Genomic DNA, 18,880 nt, shown 5'->3' with positions numbered 1-18,880 from the left:
AAGTGGGTTTCATCACCAAGTAATTAGGGGTGGGGAGAAAAAAAGTATCATAAATGTAGAAAGAAATAGAAGACATGCTTTTTATGGGAAAATGCAATTTTCAAACTTTGTATTCTTTTATGACTGTTTTTCAATGTCACCAATATATGAGTTTATTAATTATTTTTAAAATTCAAATTGTGACATTTTCAAAAGTGTCATTAATACTCATATCTTGATAGGTGATACAATGATAGAAAATAAATATCATGAATTCTAATTGTGATTGTTGATCGCAAATTTGGGTAGAAAGACTCACCTAACCTTCGCATACCTTCAATAGTGAATTTATAACTTCGAGGAAGGAAAATTCCCTACAAGACAAGAAAAGAAAACATCGGTGTAGTGCATGCCACAAAACCTCTGATGTTCAAGTTATATTTAGCAATAGGTCAAAACAAGCTAGAAATGGGGGAAAAGAATTTACCTTTCAATTTGCCTATTGCTCCCTACTTATAGTGTTGTGGATTTGGATCCCAAACATAAAAAGGATTAGGAAATGTAAAGGAGATTAGGAAAAGTAAAGGGATTTAGGAAAAGATGATGTGGGGTGGTTAAGAGGACTTGGACCTCTTTCTCGGTTGGGGGTAGGAGGTCGAGATGGGAAAGTTGGGCCAAACGATCCAACTTGCCTTGGCTCCGGCCGAGGAGGGCTGGTTAGGCCATCTAGCCCAACTTGCCTTGGCCTTGGGGTGGGCACTAAGTCTTTTGGTCCAACGCATCTCATTTTCTTCTTCCCTCAGCTCATTGGTCTGTTTCCTACAACCCTCATGCCTTTCCGAGCTTGAGATTCTTTGTCTAAAAATGACCCATAATAATAGCCTCCACTCCTTTGTTGGGACTTTTAAAAACCAAATTATTGATTTTTTTTCCACTAGTCCTTGCTTGGGAGTATGGTTTACCTGATAGCCTTAGCCCAACACGATGTGCACCTTGGAGTTTTGAGCTATCCGGTTTTAATTCCAAATATCAACTTTCTTTTTGTGACTTAGATGAAAAAACCTGTTGAGCTCGTCAGCCCAATTTTTTTACATTTCTTTCTAAGTAGGCTTCAAGGTTCTTAATCCCTAGATTATCCTTGTAATGACCATTTCAAATTCCTTAAGGCTTGAATTTTTGGCGTTCCTTGGTTTAAAGGCTCCAAGGTTTTTAATCCTTAGGTTATCTTAGGAATGACCATATCAAGTCCCTTGTGATTTGGTTTTTGGCTTTCTTGGGCTCAAGGGTTCCAAGGTTCTTAATGAGGAGATTTAGAATACCAATACAATGGAAGCGAATGATCATTTATGTTTGAAATATGTTTTACATAAACTTAAATTAACAGAGCAAACGGAAACAACGATAAACATACAGATCTTAAGCATGCTTCTACTGGAATTTAGAGAGGAAAAAAGATAAGATAAATACATACTCTTAAGGAAACAATTTCTTTACATTTCCTCTCCACAGCAATAGATCACGAACTGTGATAACTCCTTTGCTTCTCCCAAATTGAGCAACACAGCAACATGGAGCACCATCACAAAGAGTTTTTCTTGTTATCCTCGAGGAAAGAATCAAATGAGAGTTTGTGGGCTTCCTTTTTGTAAGGGAGGAAGAGAGAGTTCTTGAGGGAATTATGGTAGAAGTTGAAAGAAGAATATGAGAGGGAAAAACATAGAACCCTTCTGTGTTTCAAAACCATATCACGCTATATTTCTCCTTATCTTCTAAAAAATCAATTAAGTGAGAGAATAATATGAGTAAGTTATAATAACTCCCTCCACCAATAATAATAACTCCTAAGGAGTTATCAACATTTTTAATTGAAAAATTCAAACTAATTTAATTATATTAACCAATTAATATAATTAAACTATATATTATATCTCATAAAATATATAACCTATAGTTTATTATATCACATATTATATAACCTATAGTTTATTATTCTCTCATATAACCTATAGTATTAATATGAATCATATTCATATTAATTTTAACATATAGTTTTTATAAGAATCACATTCATATAATTAATATTTGAATCATAGTCAAATATTTATTTCTTCCATAAAACTGTATAGATTTAATATGAATCACATTCACATTAATTTTAACATATAGTTTATATATGTATCATATTTAGATTATTAATATTTGAATCATATTTAAATATTTGTTTCTCTCATTAAAGTATATCAAGATCGACCTCGGCCTTGGAATCCCGAGGCTGAGCCATACTACTCAGGGTGGTGGGCCTCTCCTTGCATTCTGCTTTAATCTTTTCAAACCCTTTAAGTTATCGTAGGACAAGAGGACTTCGACACCATGAGGTCGGTCTCGGCCTCGGCCATACTACTTTGGTTGTGAGCCTCACCTTCTACTCTTCATTGTCTTCTATAAGTGTCATTGGGCCAACTTTTATTGGCAAATTTGAGTTTTTGTTTCTTTCTTCACTTTAATATTCCAATGTCACTTTTTTTTATTATTACATTATTGTTATTATTATGTTTAAGAAAATACTCTATCAGGGTAAGATTAAATTTTCCAAGGGCAAAATGTCATAGAACCAAAAGGTCAACCTCAACCTCAGAATCTTGCGATTCTGCCGCCCTACTCGAGCACCAAGAACCCCTCTTTGCCTCTTACTTCAGTTTCTCCTTAATGACACACTGGTTATATATATATATATATATATATATATATATATTATAAAGAGCTTCAAACCATGTCATTGTAGGTAAAGGGACCTTTTCACCATAAGGTCAGTCTTAAACTCGGTGCCTGAGGTCGAGCCGTGCCATCGGGCGTAAACCTCACATTACGCTCTACCTCAAGTTTTTAAAGGTCTCTGATAATCACTTTTGATCTATTTAATCCCTTCTTTCTACGAGAGTTATGTTAGTTAATTCCGAATAAAAAAAAGAAAGGGGATCGGTCTTGAGCTCTTTTTGTAATCATTGCTTTTCCTCAATCAACCTCCATAAATCAATTTCTAATGTATCTTTGGTCAGAGTCTTCACTTGGTCTTCGGTCAAGCCATAGCCTGGCTTAGGATAACCTCGACTTTGTCTTTCCTAAGTTTGCCCCAGCCTCGGACTTTCAACCTCTACTCTTCATTTTTGTCACCTCGATTTCTCCCTATCTTGACGTTGCCTCTTACATGGTTTTCGACTATGGGTGTTTAAATTTTCCCATATCTTCTCCCTATGGACAATCCTTTTTAATGAAAATGTGGGAGTCTTTGGCTGAACTTCTCAAATCTTTTTTGGTAGATCTTGCTTTTTGTGGAAATTTCTCAACTTGAACCAAATCTTGATCCACCCTTTCTTCTTCATGCAAACTCTTAAATGTCAGCTCCGCCTCTTTCCTTGAGGAGTGAGGTCAACCTTTGCTCGTAATACAAGGGTAGGATTTTTGTGCTCCAAGTGTTCCACGACTCGAGCCAGATTTCGATCCAAGGTTTCTACTTTTACCTCTAAAGCTATAAACTTTGCCTCTGCCTATTTCATAGGAAACTAACGCCAAGGTGGGCTTAGGGTGAATGGATTTCTTGTTAATGATTCTGATATTCTCTTGAGGTATTATTCTTGACTTGATTCTTCTCCACCTTATTTTTTCATCTCATTGTAACCATAAATATTTCTTTTAAGTTTGCTGAGGTCGTAAGCTTTTTCCCCACAGATAACGCAAAATATTGATGGCAGAATATGGACAGAAAGACTCAACTGACCTTCACATGCCTTCGACAATGAATTTATAAATTCAGGGAAGGAAGACGACCTACAAGATAACAAAAGAAAACACTGGTGTGGTGCCTGCCACAGAACCTCCGATGCTTAACTTAGTATTTAGCAAAAGGTATGATTCTGGTGACATTATAGTGTCACCCGGATAAGGTACTCAAACTTGGAAGATATGATTATGTAATTTTTCATAGCTTAGTTAGAAAATTAGTTCAGATATATTTTTTATCCTCGCTCAATTTAGAGGTCAATTTTTTTAATTTTGCAATCATGTGGAAAGAGACTGTTTTCCTAAATCTCATGGGTAACAACGCCTTAAATCGTTTTTTTTTCAAATTAAATTACAATTATTAGTTTAACATTATTCAATTGATACTGTTTTAGGATTTTTTTTCCCTAAATCCTTGCGGTTAACTAGTTATTTAATAATTATTTAATCTAAATAATATGTAATATTAAATTATTCATTACAATAAAAATTCAAGGTTATTAGATATAATCTTGGACAATATGTGGTTGACATAGAAGTAATAACCTAAATGATCTATATTATATGGATAAGTTTTGGTGTCTTATCTTGGTGACACTATAGACATGGACCACAATGTAACTTTTACAAATGGTTGGATCTAAATTATTGATGTGGAGACATGAGATATGGAAAAAAATGGTAAAGAACCAAAACTTAAGCAAAGAGAGATTAAGTTGTAGACATGTGATGTGGAGACCTAATGGTAGGCATCAACCTCAAGCAAGAATAATAATCGCCTCAAATCCATTTCATTCATTATATCAAGATTGAGATCAAGTTACATATGGTCATTGTTTGAAATATTAATCTCTTCAGTCAAGGGTATTATAAAGAGAGATTAAATATTTCATAGTCTAGTCTTATATAAACTCATTGTATAAGATACCCTCACTCGCATATCTCTACATGAACGATTTTGAATCAAATAGTTTGTAATGTTTACAAATGGGTTATATCCATAGTTTTATCAGAATAAAACACCCAATCTTATCCATATACTATAGACCTTTTAGGTTCTTACTTGAACATGATCCAAATGTATGTCAATCAAATATTGTTCAAGTTACATTAAATAACATTGGATCTTAGTTTATTGGATTGAGTTATGCAAGTCTAAATTTCCAATAAAATAACACTTTATTTTATGAAATAAATGATTTGTTTACAATGTACAAACCACGAGTTTAGGGTATTAAATCCCAACAGTCATCCTATATAAAAAGTTTTTATAAGAAGGGACCATAAAATATTTAATCTCTTTTATTAAATCTATTAATGGAAAAGATTAATATTTCTCAGGGATGATCGTATGTGACTCAATCTTAATCTAAGTGAGTTATGAATAGGATACTATGAGGGTTTGTCTTTTAACTTGTGGTGAGAGTGGTTGAGTTTTCAACTCAGTATGCTTACCATTTTGGGAACTTGACCAACTAGGGAGCTAAGGACGTAATTTCGTAAAATAGAATTTACTCCTTCCCATATAGGGGAAGTAAATGAGTATTTCCTTTAAGTGTTGACTCCAAGACTTGAAAAATAGGGCTCCATTCTCTCATTGACCGAAGAGAGGCTTAGTTTATGATTGTGATATAAACTATCCAATGCATTAAATTATTTTTTTATTTTATTTAATAGTTTTGATGTAGTTTTAGTATTTTCCAAATTTATCTTTTTATGATATTTTAAGTAGGGATATTTTTTAATTTTATTATAAACAATGATGTGACATTAGGATTTTGCTTGGGAGGCTCTTAAAGCCTCGCCTTTACTTAGGGTTTTTTTAAAAAGATTTTACACTGAATTGAATTTTGGTCATTGAACTTCTTCTTTCATGATTAGCCATGAGAGCTTCTTAAATTTGCAATTCATGTGTTGAGTTGCATACTAAGAAAAATCAAGTGTGGAGTTGATTATTAGGGCAATCCATGTCTAATTCAATCCTTAGGGTTGGAATCATGTTGATATAGAGGTTTTAATGATTGAGAATTAGGGTCCTTCTCACATACAAAATGGTTCTTAATTCCAATTCATTAAGAGTTTTGGTATAATTTGGTATTAAATCCTAGGTGCCCCAGATCAGATATTTCCTGTAAGTATTATTTTATTTGATTGAGTTTAAAAATTTCATCTTCAAATTTGGTTTATTGTTTTGTGTTGTTATTCTGAAAAGAATTACATTAAATTATAAGCTTTGATTTCTTGCTTAAAGTTTTGGTTTGATTGAGGTTGATGTGGAGAAAAAAACAAGGGAAAAAATGGACTTGAGGCGTGACTGAATTGCCAAAAAAAAAAAAAAACACGACGAAATATGATGGTCGGCATTGACAGAAGAAAAAAAATCAAAGATATTTTCGGTTTGAGAACCAAAATTGAAAAAGAAATAAAAATCAGTGAGTGAGATATAAAATTGAAAAAAGAAGAAAAAAAGGTAAAATGAATTGCACGGGTGCTAGGGTGGAGAATGTGAACTCAGAGGTGGGGGATTTTTTTTCCCCCCTTCGACCAGGCATGTCAACGAAGCAGATGAATTTTCATAACTTATAAGCAACAAAATTTGGTAAGTCATATATACACATAGAAGAGCTTCAAAGAAATAGTTGTTATGTAAATCGAAACATGCTTCCATTGTTTTTTGGAAAGAATTCCAATTTGAAAAAGTATCTTCTTCTGGAGATGGAAATTGATGTCATATTTGAACAACACCACTATAGTGAAAGAGATTGGGTAAAACTTATTGATTCTACATTTGAAAATTATGTCCTAGCTTGGTGGAATAATATGTTATCAAAAGGAGGAGTAACAATTAAGCAATGCTTTCATGGAAAAAATCAAGCTTCTTATAAGAAAACATTTTGTTTCTAAGTCTTTCCACAAATTGGAAACTTTGAAACAAAGGACCAAAAGTGTGGAAAGGTACTATGAAAATATGTAATATTTGTTTGAGGAGATGACCATATATGAGAATGAAGAAGTTATCATGAACCAATTCTATAAAGAACTTAATGAGGAGATTGTCGATATGCTTGCCGAATCGAGAAGAAATTCAACCTTGTGAGAATTTGGAAGAAATGGTGTACGTCGCACATCAAGATAGAAAGGCAACTCCTAAGGATATCTTCAAGGTACACTAAATCTAAATCTAATACCAATGCCAACACATCAGTTGAAAAAGAACAGTTTGCCTACCATATTTGAGCAGCTTGTTCATGTGGGAAGTAGTAAAGAGACACTTGATAATGTTTTACCTATGCATGATCATGATATTTTGTCCAATAAGTTATTATATTGTAAGGACTTATATGACTATAATCTTTCTAGAGAAGCATGTGATATTAGAAATGGGGTAGAGAAACTAGATGGGCAGTGAATTTGAAACTAGAACACTTTGTGATCACATTGTGTCAGTTAGATCTCAAAGTATCATATGACCCTACTCTTGTATCATTCCTTCCAAGAGAAGTAAAATTTCATGTGCATGAGTTGGAAAGCAAAAGGCATGAGACCGAGACAAAAGTAATAGAAATATATAAAAAAGAGAACCGTACAAACATAAATGAGAGAGAAAAACATGTGAGTACTCGGTATATGAATAAAATTAAGAGAATCCAAGATAATGTCAACCTTTGACATTCAAAACCTTTTTAAGCCAAAGAGATTGTTTTCTAGCAAGTTAATTTCAACCAAGTCTACCTAGTTTGTCTTTTGAGTTTTGCAGGATGTTAATGCACTGTCTTTAAAGCAAAGATCAAAGATTGGCCCAAGTTCCTTTGATGGTCACAAATTGAATGAAGATTGAAAGGACCAATATTCTTTCCAAAATAGATGGAATCCAAGATAATGTCAATCTTTAACATCTCATGATTACAAGGTTGCTTTACAAGAGAAACCATCCAAAAGAAGTACTAGGAAATTGACATAATTTTCTTCTCGTGATTTTAAAATTAATTTGCAAGGTTTTGATTTGGATTTAAGGACGGATCCTTCAAAAAGTAGAAAGGATGATATGAACCATCCAAGGTATCAATTTATTATTTATATTTTATTTTATAATTTTTATGTAATTTTAGAATTTTCAAATTTTGTCCTTTTTATGATATTTTAATTAGGGGTATTTTTTATCATTTTATTATAAACAATGATGTGGGATTAGGATTTTTTTGGGGGGCTATTAAGGCCTTGCCTTTAGGTCATTTTGAAAAATATTTTTCGAAGAATTGAATTTTGGCCATTAAACTTATTCTTTCGAGATTAGCCACGTTTTTTGAATTTGCAAATTTGGAATTTTGACCTAGAATTTATCTAAATAATTTTAATATGAGATATTAAAATGAATAATTTATAATTATCATTAGGATTAACCTAATTATATAAATCATTTTTTGCGAGATATTAAAATGGATAATTATAATTAATTAGTTTTTATCGTAATTAGGTCTTAGAGATCGGACCTTATAGAGGAAGAAAAACGAAGTAATTTCGAGATATCTCCTAAAGTACCAATGATCCTCTAATGAATAATTTGTTTACGAGTTCTAAAAAATTAGGTTATCTAACACACGACCAAACTTGTCACACGGGATGTTAGAGCATTTCCAGAGACATCATTAACAAATGCATAAAACTAAAATGTAAAGGAAAAAAAACACAAAGTTTGGTAACCCAGTTCGATATAATACCACCTGCGTTTGGATGTAGTATGCCTGTGGAATGATATATTCACTAATGTAAAGTCAAACAATTACAATGACACACTTATCTGTAAATAAACAGCAATTACAATGACACTCGAATAGCCCAACTTAGAGAATGATCGCGTAGGTTCCCTCAAAGTGTGAGACTCATTCTTAGTGAAACTTAGGCTCCCCCTATCTATAAGGATATTAGTGAATGGTAACTTAGGCTCCCCTAAGTATGAGATTCTTTCGCTACTAGTATCTTTCCATCTTCTTTTGAATATCAATTCATGTTAAGAACTTAGGTTCCCCTAAGTTTGAGAATCTCTTCTCAAGAGATGATGTATTAGTCCCCCCTAAAACCAACCAATCTTCTCACAAAGCATGCTTCAACAATGAACAACGACACAACTTTAAGATCAACAAAGATTTTGAATCAAAATTCACCCACCACAAAAACAGAACTCATTCTGAATGAATCAATAAGATCAAGAGACACTCAAGGCAAAAATTTCACAATCTCATAGATTGACACACTTATCTTTTTCGGCACGAACCCAAGGTCATGGCTTGAATATTTTTCAAAATAACCAACCCTAAAATTGAATAAAATCATCATATATATTTGGATAGGATCGAGAATATATTCAAGAAAAGAATAAATCAACTCTGCAAAGAAAAATACAGCATACCATAGATTTTGGAAAATTTTGCTGACGGATAAGGAAAAGAATATTTTGCAGACTTTTTTGTCTGTCACATAACAAAGTCATAGGTAATGTCATTACGTGTTGTATGACATGTTTCAAAGAACAAGAAAATATACCAATCAATATGCATCACTGTCACACCCCGCCCCAGACCACCCTCTTAGCCTAGAGAAGGGCGTGACTGCAGCAGTTATCAACCCTTAGGTTGACACTTACTGCCTAAAAACTCCTGCGGAATAACTCTGATACAAATTATATGCAACGGAACGGCTGTAAGCCCACAATTCATTAACTTAGAAACTTAATATGTTTAGAGTGTTTACAACATTAGATTTACAAGTCCCAAAACCCACAAACCCTAGTCTCTATATGAACAATAGTAACATGTGTACAATATTAACAGTAACCACCTAGCAAATTATTACAAGTCTTTTCGTCCTTTAGTGGCAGAGCAAATACTGAGCTATCTTCAGAGGATTTGACCGCTACCTGTGGAGGGGAAAAACAAAAACATTTGAAAACGGGATGAGCTTACGCCCAGTGAGTGATCGAGAAAACATAGTAAATTCTCATGCATGATTTCAGTCATGAGTTTTTAACTGAAACATAAACTTTTATAGTACTCGTACTGCAGCATAAACGTTTTCCAAGCATAAAACATGTAAAGTTGTTTTAAACATAAAAAATTAAAATCTTTTCTCAAATCAAACTACTTTATAACTGGTAAAATAATCCTAACACCAACTGCTAGTCCAGAGAGAACCCTTTTGCTCAATCTCTGACTTTATTCACCTGTGGCCACATTAGATACTACTGCTCAGATACCTTCTCCTTGTACTTCAGTATTGAGCTACTAGGATACGTTCTTCAATGTACTTCAGTATCCCATTGACTTGGTACCTTCTCAAACGTACTTCAGTACAAATAGATACCTTCTCCTTGTACTTCAGTATCTAGTTGGGTGGATGCCTTCTCCTTGTACTTCGGCATCACATTTTACCAAAACTATTTATAAACAACTTCTCTTTAAAGCATGTACAGTATAACACATATACAACATGGCTTTAAAGATGGTAATGCATGCTAGATAAAATCAATACACATACATATGTAAATAGTTTTTCAACATATGGAAACCACTTTATAAAACTAGTAGGCATGAGATTTTCGCAAACATGCTTTCTGTAAAACGTTTGTAATCAAAATAGTTTAAAAACGTTTTAGTTCGAAAACATTTTAGCCACTCACCTCGAATTCTTAAGAACTTTTCACTCTAGTAGCTCCTCGGGTCCCTTTTTCACTCCTAGAATCCAGATTCAACTTACAACTTAGATTACTCATAATTCCAAACTTTATTTGGAAATACTTCCTTCTACAATATTATTCTAAAATTCTTAGGAATCTTATCCTAAACATTCAGCTCAGAATTCCTCGTGGTTTGGCCAGAATCTCAAAATCTTCAAGACTGGCCCAGACTGATCTGATAGTCTGACCCTTCTGTCTTCTTCTCAATCTCTAGCCTTGTTCCTTTGAGCCTTTTCCTCCGGCAACCCTACTCTGAAAACTAGACTTTCAGAGCTTTCAAATGGCTTTGGAATCACTCCAAATGCAATAGTAGATTGGAAGATCTCCTTGTCCAAATTTGACACATTCTTCTAAACCCTCACTGCCCTCTACTTTCTCTACGAAATTTATGATTGTTGTGTGATTTGAAAATCAAATCCCAAATCCCTATTTATAGGCGTTCAAATTGCTCGTGGGATTGACAACACCTACTTGGCTGCATGGCCAAATGTTTAATCCTCCTTTTATCAACGTAAGCTGACTTCACCTTGGTTCAATATGTTCTTCCAGAACGCATCCAACACAATTTCTTAGGGTTTAAGAATTTCTCTTAATCCGACACCTAAATTTTAATTGACGTTTGCCCTTATGTCTTCAATCTTTGTTTGTATTCAAGTTTTAAATGCATAATCCACCCCAACGTGTCCAAATACATCGTCTAGAAGCTTGCTCGGCCGTTTAATGTATAGGCGAGGCGTGGGCGTGACGTTCGAATGCAGCACCGGACTAGGCGTGGCTGACGCACAGGCTGCTCTCGCTTTCTCCTACTTTCTCGTTGGTCTCGTTCTCTCCACTCTCGCTCTCTCCCACTTTCTCGCTCAAAATCTCGCTCTCTCCAACTTTCTAGCACAAAATCTCGCTCTCTATACTCTCGTTCTCTCCCTCTTTCTCGCTGGTCTTGCTTTCTCCAATCTCGCTCTCTCCTATTTTCTCTCCAACTTTCTCTCCAATCTCGCTCTCTCCAATCTTTCTTGCTTAAAATCTTGCTCTCAATGATCTCACTGGTCTCAATCTCAATGATCTCGCTCTCAACGATCTCGCTCTTAGCTACTGCGAACATTGTTTGTCTCCGTGCAATTTCTACACGATTGTGCCACTAGTCACTTGTCTTCCAGTGCTTTATGCACAATACGCATTTCACATAAATTTTCCATACTTAGCTAATTTTTTCCAAATTTTCCAAACTCAATGTCCATATTTTTCTTTCCAAATCCCCATTTCTTCTTCACCATTTCACACTAACTTTCTCATCAACCTACTCAACTTATTTATATAAATTTAAATAGGGACACACAATTAAGTAGAAAATTAAGACAATTTAAATAAGAAAACACACTTAAGTGTAAAATTGTTCGGGGACATCAACATCTAAGGAACCAATCTCAATGAAGAATTAGCACGACGCATAACATGTTAGATAAAAATGTTTTTCAAGTTTTTCCTGTAATAAATAAGCCAATCATACTCCAATAACAAACACCCTAACAGGTTCAAGTATAAATCAAGTCCCTTTTGGACAAATGAGAGGTTGGGGCCTCATTATTCAAGTTTTGAAATCAGCACTTACGAGAACTATCGCCTACTTTCCTTATATGGGAAGGAATAAATTTTATCTTGTGAAATTACATTCTCAACTCTCTATTTGGTTAAGTCCCCAAAATAGTATAAATATTGAGTCAGCGACTCGAGTCACTCTCACCCATGCATGCAAATAAAACGAGGTCTTACAAGTAGGAGTTCATAACCCACTCAGGATTAAGAGCAAGTCACATATGGTTATCTTATGAAATATTAATCTCTTCAATTAATAGATTTACAAAGAGAGATTAAATATTCCACAGTCCAGTCTTACATAAAGTCTCTGTATAGGATACCTTCACTCACATGTCTCCATATAAACAATTTGAATCAAATCATTTGTAATAATTATAAAATGAGTTGTATCCATAGTGTCTCTAGGATAAAACACCCAACCTCATATACTATAGACTCTTTAGATTACTACTTGAACATGATCCACTTATATGTCAACCGCATACCGAAGATTACATCTAATAACCTTCAATTTTTATTGTAATAGATAATTTCATATTGCATATTCAATAATTAAATTAAACAATATTAAATAAATAATTAACTACAAGTCTTTAGGGCACAAATCCCAACAATGTGTTTGGCAACTATTTCTCAAAAGTGTTTTTATATACAAATTTGTTTGGTTTGTTATATGATAAAAGTTTTTTTATTAATGCCAAATTACTATAAAGAAAGATTATAAAACACTATAAACGAATAATTTAAAATGATGGTTGTCAAAGTAGGTATAGGTGGCTATTGTGGAGGTTGTTGGAGATGGCCACGGACGATTGTGGTCGTATGTGGTTGGAGTTGGCCGTCGGCAGTGATTGCCGAAGTTTCCCACTAGAGTTAGTCACTAGAGATGGTGGCTTGAATTTTTTTAGAAAAATTTACCCTATATATAAATTATTTATTTGTGTGAATGTATTTCAAAATAGGACAACTAATTTTGCAATCCATTATAAGTTTTTAATAAAACTTCCTCTATCGTGTGGGATTGAAGTTTTTTAGACTGTCTAACATGTGAAAATTCAATATTAATTAGGAAAGAGATGACATTACATGGGTTTGAAATATTGGAGTTCCTCATCTAATACCATCGTTAAATCACTAGTTTTTACTTTTTTTTTTAGTACAACAATTTCTAGGATGAAGGCCTTGACCTGTTATATTTCAAGGGTATACATAGGTTGGGTTGTGGAGTTCTTTTAATTTGGATCAACCCAAAATTTTTGGTTGATCAAATTGACAATCTAAAAGATTCAAATAGGGTCTTCAACTTAATTCAACCCTTAAAATTCGAGTTGGGTTGAGTTGGGTTATTGCAATATTTTTTTTTATTGATTTAAAATACTCGATTTTATCTATAACATATGACTAATAACCAAAATCTCATGATATCAAATATCTATAATATTTATTTCAAATTTAAAAATAAAGACAAACATTTCTAAAAGAAAAACATTAAAAATTCACAAATTCATCAATCTTAGAAGAGATATATATTTGTGTGTGTAATTTAAGTTTAATTGAATCATCCTGAAAAAATTTATTCAACTCTAGACCAGATCCAATCTGACAAAAAAAAAAAAAAAAAAAAAAAATTAAAACCTTACAGTTTGGGTTGGGTGGTTGGAGTTGTTTAGGTTGTCGAGTCATTTGAACACCTCTAAAAAGTACATGACAATTACCATTGAGCTAAGCTCACTTTGGTAAATAAAATTATTTATATCAACATGTTTCAACCAATAGGTCATAAGTTTAAATGTCTCCACTCTCATTTGTTATTGAATTAAAGAGTTAGTTGCTAATATAGTAATGAGACCTAAAATATTAGCTAATATAGCACAATGCAAAAGAATTTATAGATATAACAATTTTAGATCTAACTCTTGAAGTCTATTGTTATAGACTATAACGTTAATAAGAGTCTATCAGTAATAAAGTCTATAATTTAAAGATTTTGCCATTTTTGAAATTCTTTAAACCTATACCTATATATATAATTATTAGTCCTAAAAGTATTATCAATTTCAATTACCCTAAATTAAAATGTATATGAATGTGCATGTGCGTGCATTACGTTTTTTTACGTATTTTTCATCTTACGTAATCCTAGTGATATATTGTTTCTCGAGTACATTTCTATAAATTAGTGGAACTAAAATCTAAAATAACAGGGAGAAAAAAAAAAGTTATATGATTGAGACAAATGAGAAGGTAAAAATTTAACCATATATTGCAATTATATTTCAATATAAAAGACTTATAGATTCATTAACCTCAAGAAAAAGGAAGGAATATAATTCTTTTTGAATTTTTTGATCCTCCCAAAATCAAAGGTTGATGTACAATAATACAGGGAATTAACCAATAACTTAAAGCTTAACATAAATTAATAACATTAGATATCATTGAAAAAAAAACACAATATTTTAGAGCAAAAGGTTCATTCTTCTTTCCTTTCTTTTATTCTTCCATTACTTCACCATCAATCTCAATGGTGGAGCTTCATGTTCTTCATCCTAAGAACAAACAAAAAAAAAAAAATCAAACATATACGTACAAAAATGTTATTTTATAGAAATAATATATTATTATTAAGATAATTGTTTTAAATGGCAAAACTGCTGTAATGTCTTTCAAATATAGCAAAATGTGATAGATACTGATGATAGATAGTGACATTTTACTATATTTTAAAATTAATTGACTCATTTTCCTATATTTGATAACAACTCTTATTATTATCCCTAATATATATAATTGCTGTTTTTGTTTGGGTGTGAAGAGCCAATGGTGAGGGATTGGTGCAGCTTTAGTTTCAAAGAACAAGAAGAAAAGAGGACCTTTCAAAAAGCTTACAAGATCATGAGTTATATTGTTTTTTATCGAAACATGTAGCCATTAAACATGTAGCTATTCATTGATATTGACATTCCTCTGCTCATATACATACAAATTGTATAAAGACATAATTTTTTTGCAAGCTAGTTAGAGATCATTCAAAATCCAATGGGTTAGGTTAGGGTTTCTTTTTTCTTCATGAAAAATAATTAGAATATCCCATTTGAATTCAACTAGATCAGTTAAAAACACGACTAACTAGGGACAAAAATATAGGTTTTCAATCGATTATTTCGTTGAATATATTAGATGACCTTCTGTTGTGATACTACGTTGTATTACTATAAGAATAATAATTGAATTCAATGTTTTTTTTTTTTTTTTTTAATTATGTGTCCTCTCTAGGTAAAATAAAAAAAAAGCCATTTATCAAAAGAGGGATATGTGTGTGTTTTAAAGATTACATGATGTGTTATAGAAACTTCTACTATAAATATATAATATATGAAGACTTGATTTTCATGGAGGAAACATAGATGCATGAGTTAGAGCGAGTAGACAAATATTATTTATAAAATAAACATTTCTCTACACATGTATTCTACTAATTTTTCTTTAAGGTATATTTTTTTATTGGTCTATTTATATTGCATTTAATACAATTGTAAAAATTCCACTAGTTTTTTTAATCCATTAAAAATGCACCTCCATATAAAAAGTCAATAATAACTTATATTGAAGGATGTGTAGAATAGTTCTTTTCTTTCCAAATTATATATCACTAGATAAACCTGAGTTTTTGAACGTCGAAATGAGTATTCAGTTCAAAATTAAGATTTAACCTAAAAATAGTGAATCTAAAGAAGTCTCATCTGGCCAATTGATTTTGAGCTAACATCACATGTGTTATCTATACGATATAAAAGGTCGAGAAGTCCAAAAGGGTATTCGATTTTAAAAAAATTGAGATCCAACCCAACAATGTGATGATTCTAAACAGACATCCGGTTGAAGATCATTGTAAAAAAAGAAAAGACATCACAATCTTTAAAAGATATATGAACTACTGCAATCTTTTTGTCATTGACGTTCATTCATATATTGCCACAATTTTTTTTTTGTTTTGCAGATATTTTTGTCATTGTTGATCATATTGTTTGTTGAACCACTAATTTACTCTAAAACATATATTTATGAGTTACGATAAATTTAGTTATATCAAATATTTTAATACTCCCTTCATTTGGGTACTTCGTAATTTGAGGATAACCCACAACAAGTAGAAATCAATAATAAGCGAGAAAGAAATGGCATTTAAAGGAATTCGAACACACCGAACTTCCTACTCCAATCCCATATTAAATCACCAATCAATCCAAAAATTTATATTACCTTAGTTTCCGCCTCTTGAGCTTCGATAAGGGAAAGGAACTTGGCCAGACTCAATAAACTTAACATCCTCAACAAGAAGTGCATAATGCATTTTAACCTCCTCAGCAGTTTTTCCACCAACAGCTTTTGCAACATTGAGCCATCGGTCAGGTGTGTCTTGATCATAAACTGCCAATGCCTTCTCAAAGGCCTTGTTTTGCTTTGCAGTCCATGAACCAGATCCATGTGAAGACATTGAAGCCATTGGTAAAAAAAAAAATACTAAAGTTTCAAAAATAGAGAAAAATAATAAAGGGAAGCTTCAATTGCTTTGAAGAAGTGAAAAGAAAAAAAGGTTTGAAAGAAGGATTCAAAAGTTTGCTAAAGGAAAGAAATGATAATGTGTGTCCCAAAGAATGGGCAGAGGGTTCTCTTTATAAGTAGGAAACCAAAGGGTTGATTGGAAAAAAAGAAATATTCGATCAGGCTACAACAATCAGTTTGTTATTTCGTGATAATCATTGGATACGACTATTTTTATAGTTTTTTTTTTTTTTTTTTCTCATATTCAATGGTGTAAAATTGTCGATAAAATTATGGCTCGAATATTTATTTGTTGGGTTCATAGGTGGGGGTAATTTCAATTGGGCAATGAGATATTTTTCTTCCTTTCAAAGAGCATTTCAATGATTTGTCTCTTTAGAAACCATAAGATGTAGTAAGGACAAAAGATGCAAAAACAATTGGAAATGGAGAATCAGTATCTTCCAAGGAGTTATTTTCCCCCTCCAATAGTACTATTCTAGAAGCACTAGTATTTTCTAAAGGGTTTGGAAGTACTTTTGAAAATTATCAAAATAAAAAATGTCATCCCAAATCCATGTAATTTTTTCACTTCTAATAAGTTTTGGTTTTCACAAGCTTTATACTTCCAAAATAATGATGGTTTTTTTATTAGAGTAAATAAAGTTGACTTGATTAGAAATACGATAAGATTTCGATAATTAAACAACTCCAAATTAAAAATAAAGTATTCAATAAGATCGTCAACGTGACTACATTACATTATCAAAATAATTGCACACGCCTTCTAATAACCACAAAATACAAGTTTGATGTGCTCTAACTTTGCAACTTCTCTTTTGTACATCTAGGTGCAAAACTATAGAGGAGTAAATCTATCTATATATATATATATGGTGTTTTTTTGGATTCACTATTCCTGGATTTTTTTTTATTAGATAACATATTTATTTGAATTTTATGGATCTGATATTATCATCGATTGATAGACATAGAATTTAATCTCAAAATCAATTGAACTAGAGTAAATTTATATGTATTATGAAAAAGTGTGAGGTAACTATAGTTTTTCAACTTAAAATTCTCAACAGAAAAAGTACATAAATGTAACTCGAGTATAAATGTAAATATTATTTTACCTAAAAAAGTAATAAATAAATCAAGGATATGGAATAGTTTGAATTCCAAACAACCATCACTATATACTATTATGGGCCCATCTTATGATTGATTGAATAATGCATTTTTTGGAAATATCGAATACAAGAAAATAAAGTTATATTTGACAACGGCTTTATACAACTTGGAACACGTTTGGTTGTAGTTTCCCTTAGTAATATATTTTTTAAAATGTAAAACTTTATAACAAAATTTATATTCATAATAAATTTGCGGTAGTTGCAAGAATACCAAAAAGAAATTATAAAAATTGTAAATTTAGCAATTATTTTCTAAAATTTACAAGTATAGCAAAAAAAAAAAAAATCATTAGCTCCGATACCCATTTTTTATTCTTCCACTTTTACCCTTTTGTCAGTACTATATCTAATATATTTTACGTTTGGTGTATCGGTTAATTGATATATTATTTGGTATATCAATCAATTCATATACTTTATATTTAGTAGAATGGTCAATTATGCAATTGAAATATCGAATTTACCAATCATTTAAACAAATTTGTCAATTAGTAAGTGTTCGTGCACTTGTTATTGTTCATGATCTTGATTTTGAATCCTTATTAATTAAAATTAGAGTACTAATTTTCTAGTGCATCATCATTAGCTTACAATGGTTCAATTCGTCCTATTGGTAGCCATTCTGAATGTATGTTGATAACTTATTGATTTACCAATAATGATACATCTAAAACTAAACAAGCAATTGTCTACTATTGATATACTAGAACAAATGTATTTTTAAGAAGTAATGATATAATATCATTATACAATAATGTTATATTTGAAATGAATTTAAAATAATTGACATTGACATACTACTAATACACCAATATTATACTTAAATTTTAATTTAAAATGAATGTAAATTGTCTACGGTTGATGCAATGGTTTTAGACATAAAATGGATTTGTAATGAGCGTTGATTTACTACTAATATACTTCTATTAAATTTTAAATGAATTTTGAGTAATGACTGTAGCAAATATAAAATTAGGTCCATAGTATTTGTAGATATTGCATAATAAAAAAATTACATATATAACCAAATTTTGATCCATCTCTCAGAGTCTATCAG

The 18,880-nt window shown here is 31.8% G+C and overlaps 1 protein-coding gene across 1 annotated transcript; it reads right to left on the bottom strand.

Moving 5' to 3' along the window:
• Positions 1-14,488: 14,488 nt before the first annotated feature.
• Positions 14,489-16,826, bottom strand: LOC120078215 (protein RADIALIS-like 1). Its single transcript, XM_039032441.2, has 2 exons — positions 16,343-16,826; positions 14,489-14,628 (listed from the first exon to the last, which is right to left on the bottom strand). Exon 1 carries the CDS (start codon positions 16,584-16,586, stop codon positions 16,344-16,346), a length of 243 nt encoding a protein of 80 aa, XP_038888369.1. The 5' UTR covers positions 16,587-16,826; the 3' UTR covers positions 14,489-14,628; position 16,343.
• Between the last annotated feature and the right edge of the window lie 2,054 nt (positions 16,827-18,880).

Source organism: Benincasa hispida, chromosome 5 (genome assembly GCF_027475165.1).
Source record: "Benincasa hispida cultivar pf3 chromosome 5, pf3_genome.v1.1, whole genome shotgun sequence".
In the NCBI taxonomy this organism is placed as follows: Eukaryota; Viridiplantae; Streptophyta; class Magnoliopsida; order Cucurbitales; family Cucurbitaceae; genus Benincasa; species Benincasa hispida.
Note: the sequence above shows the minus strand (reverse complement) of the source record. Positions and strands in the feature narration are given on the sequence as shown.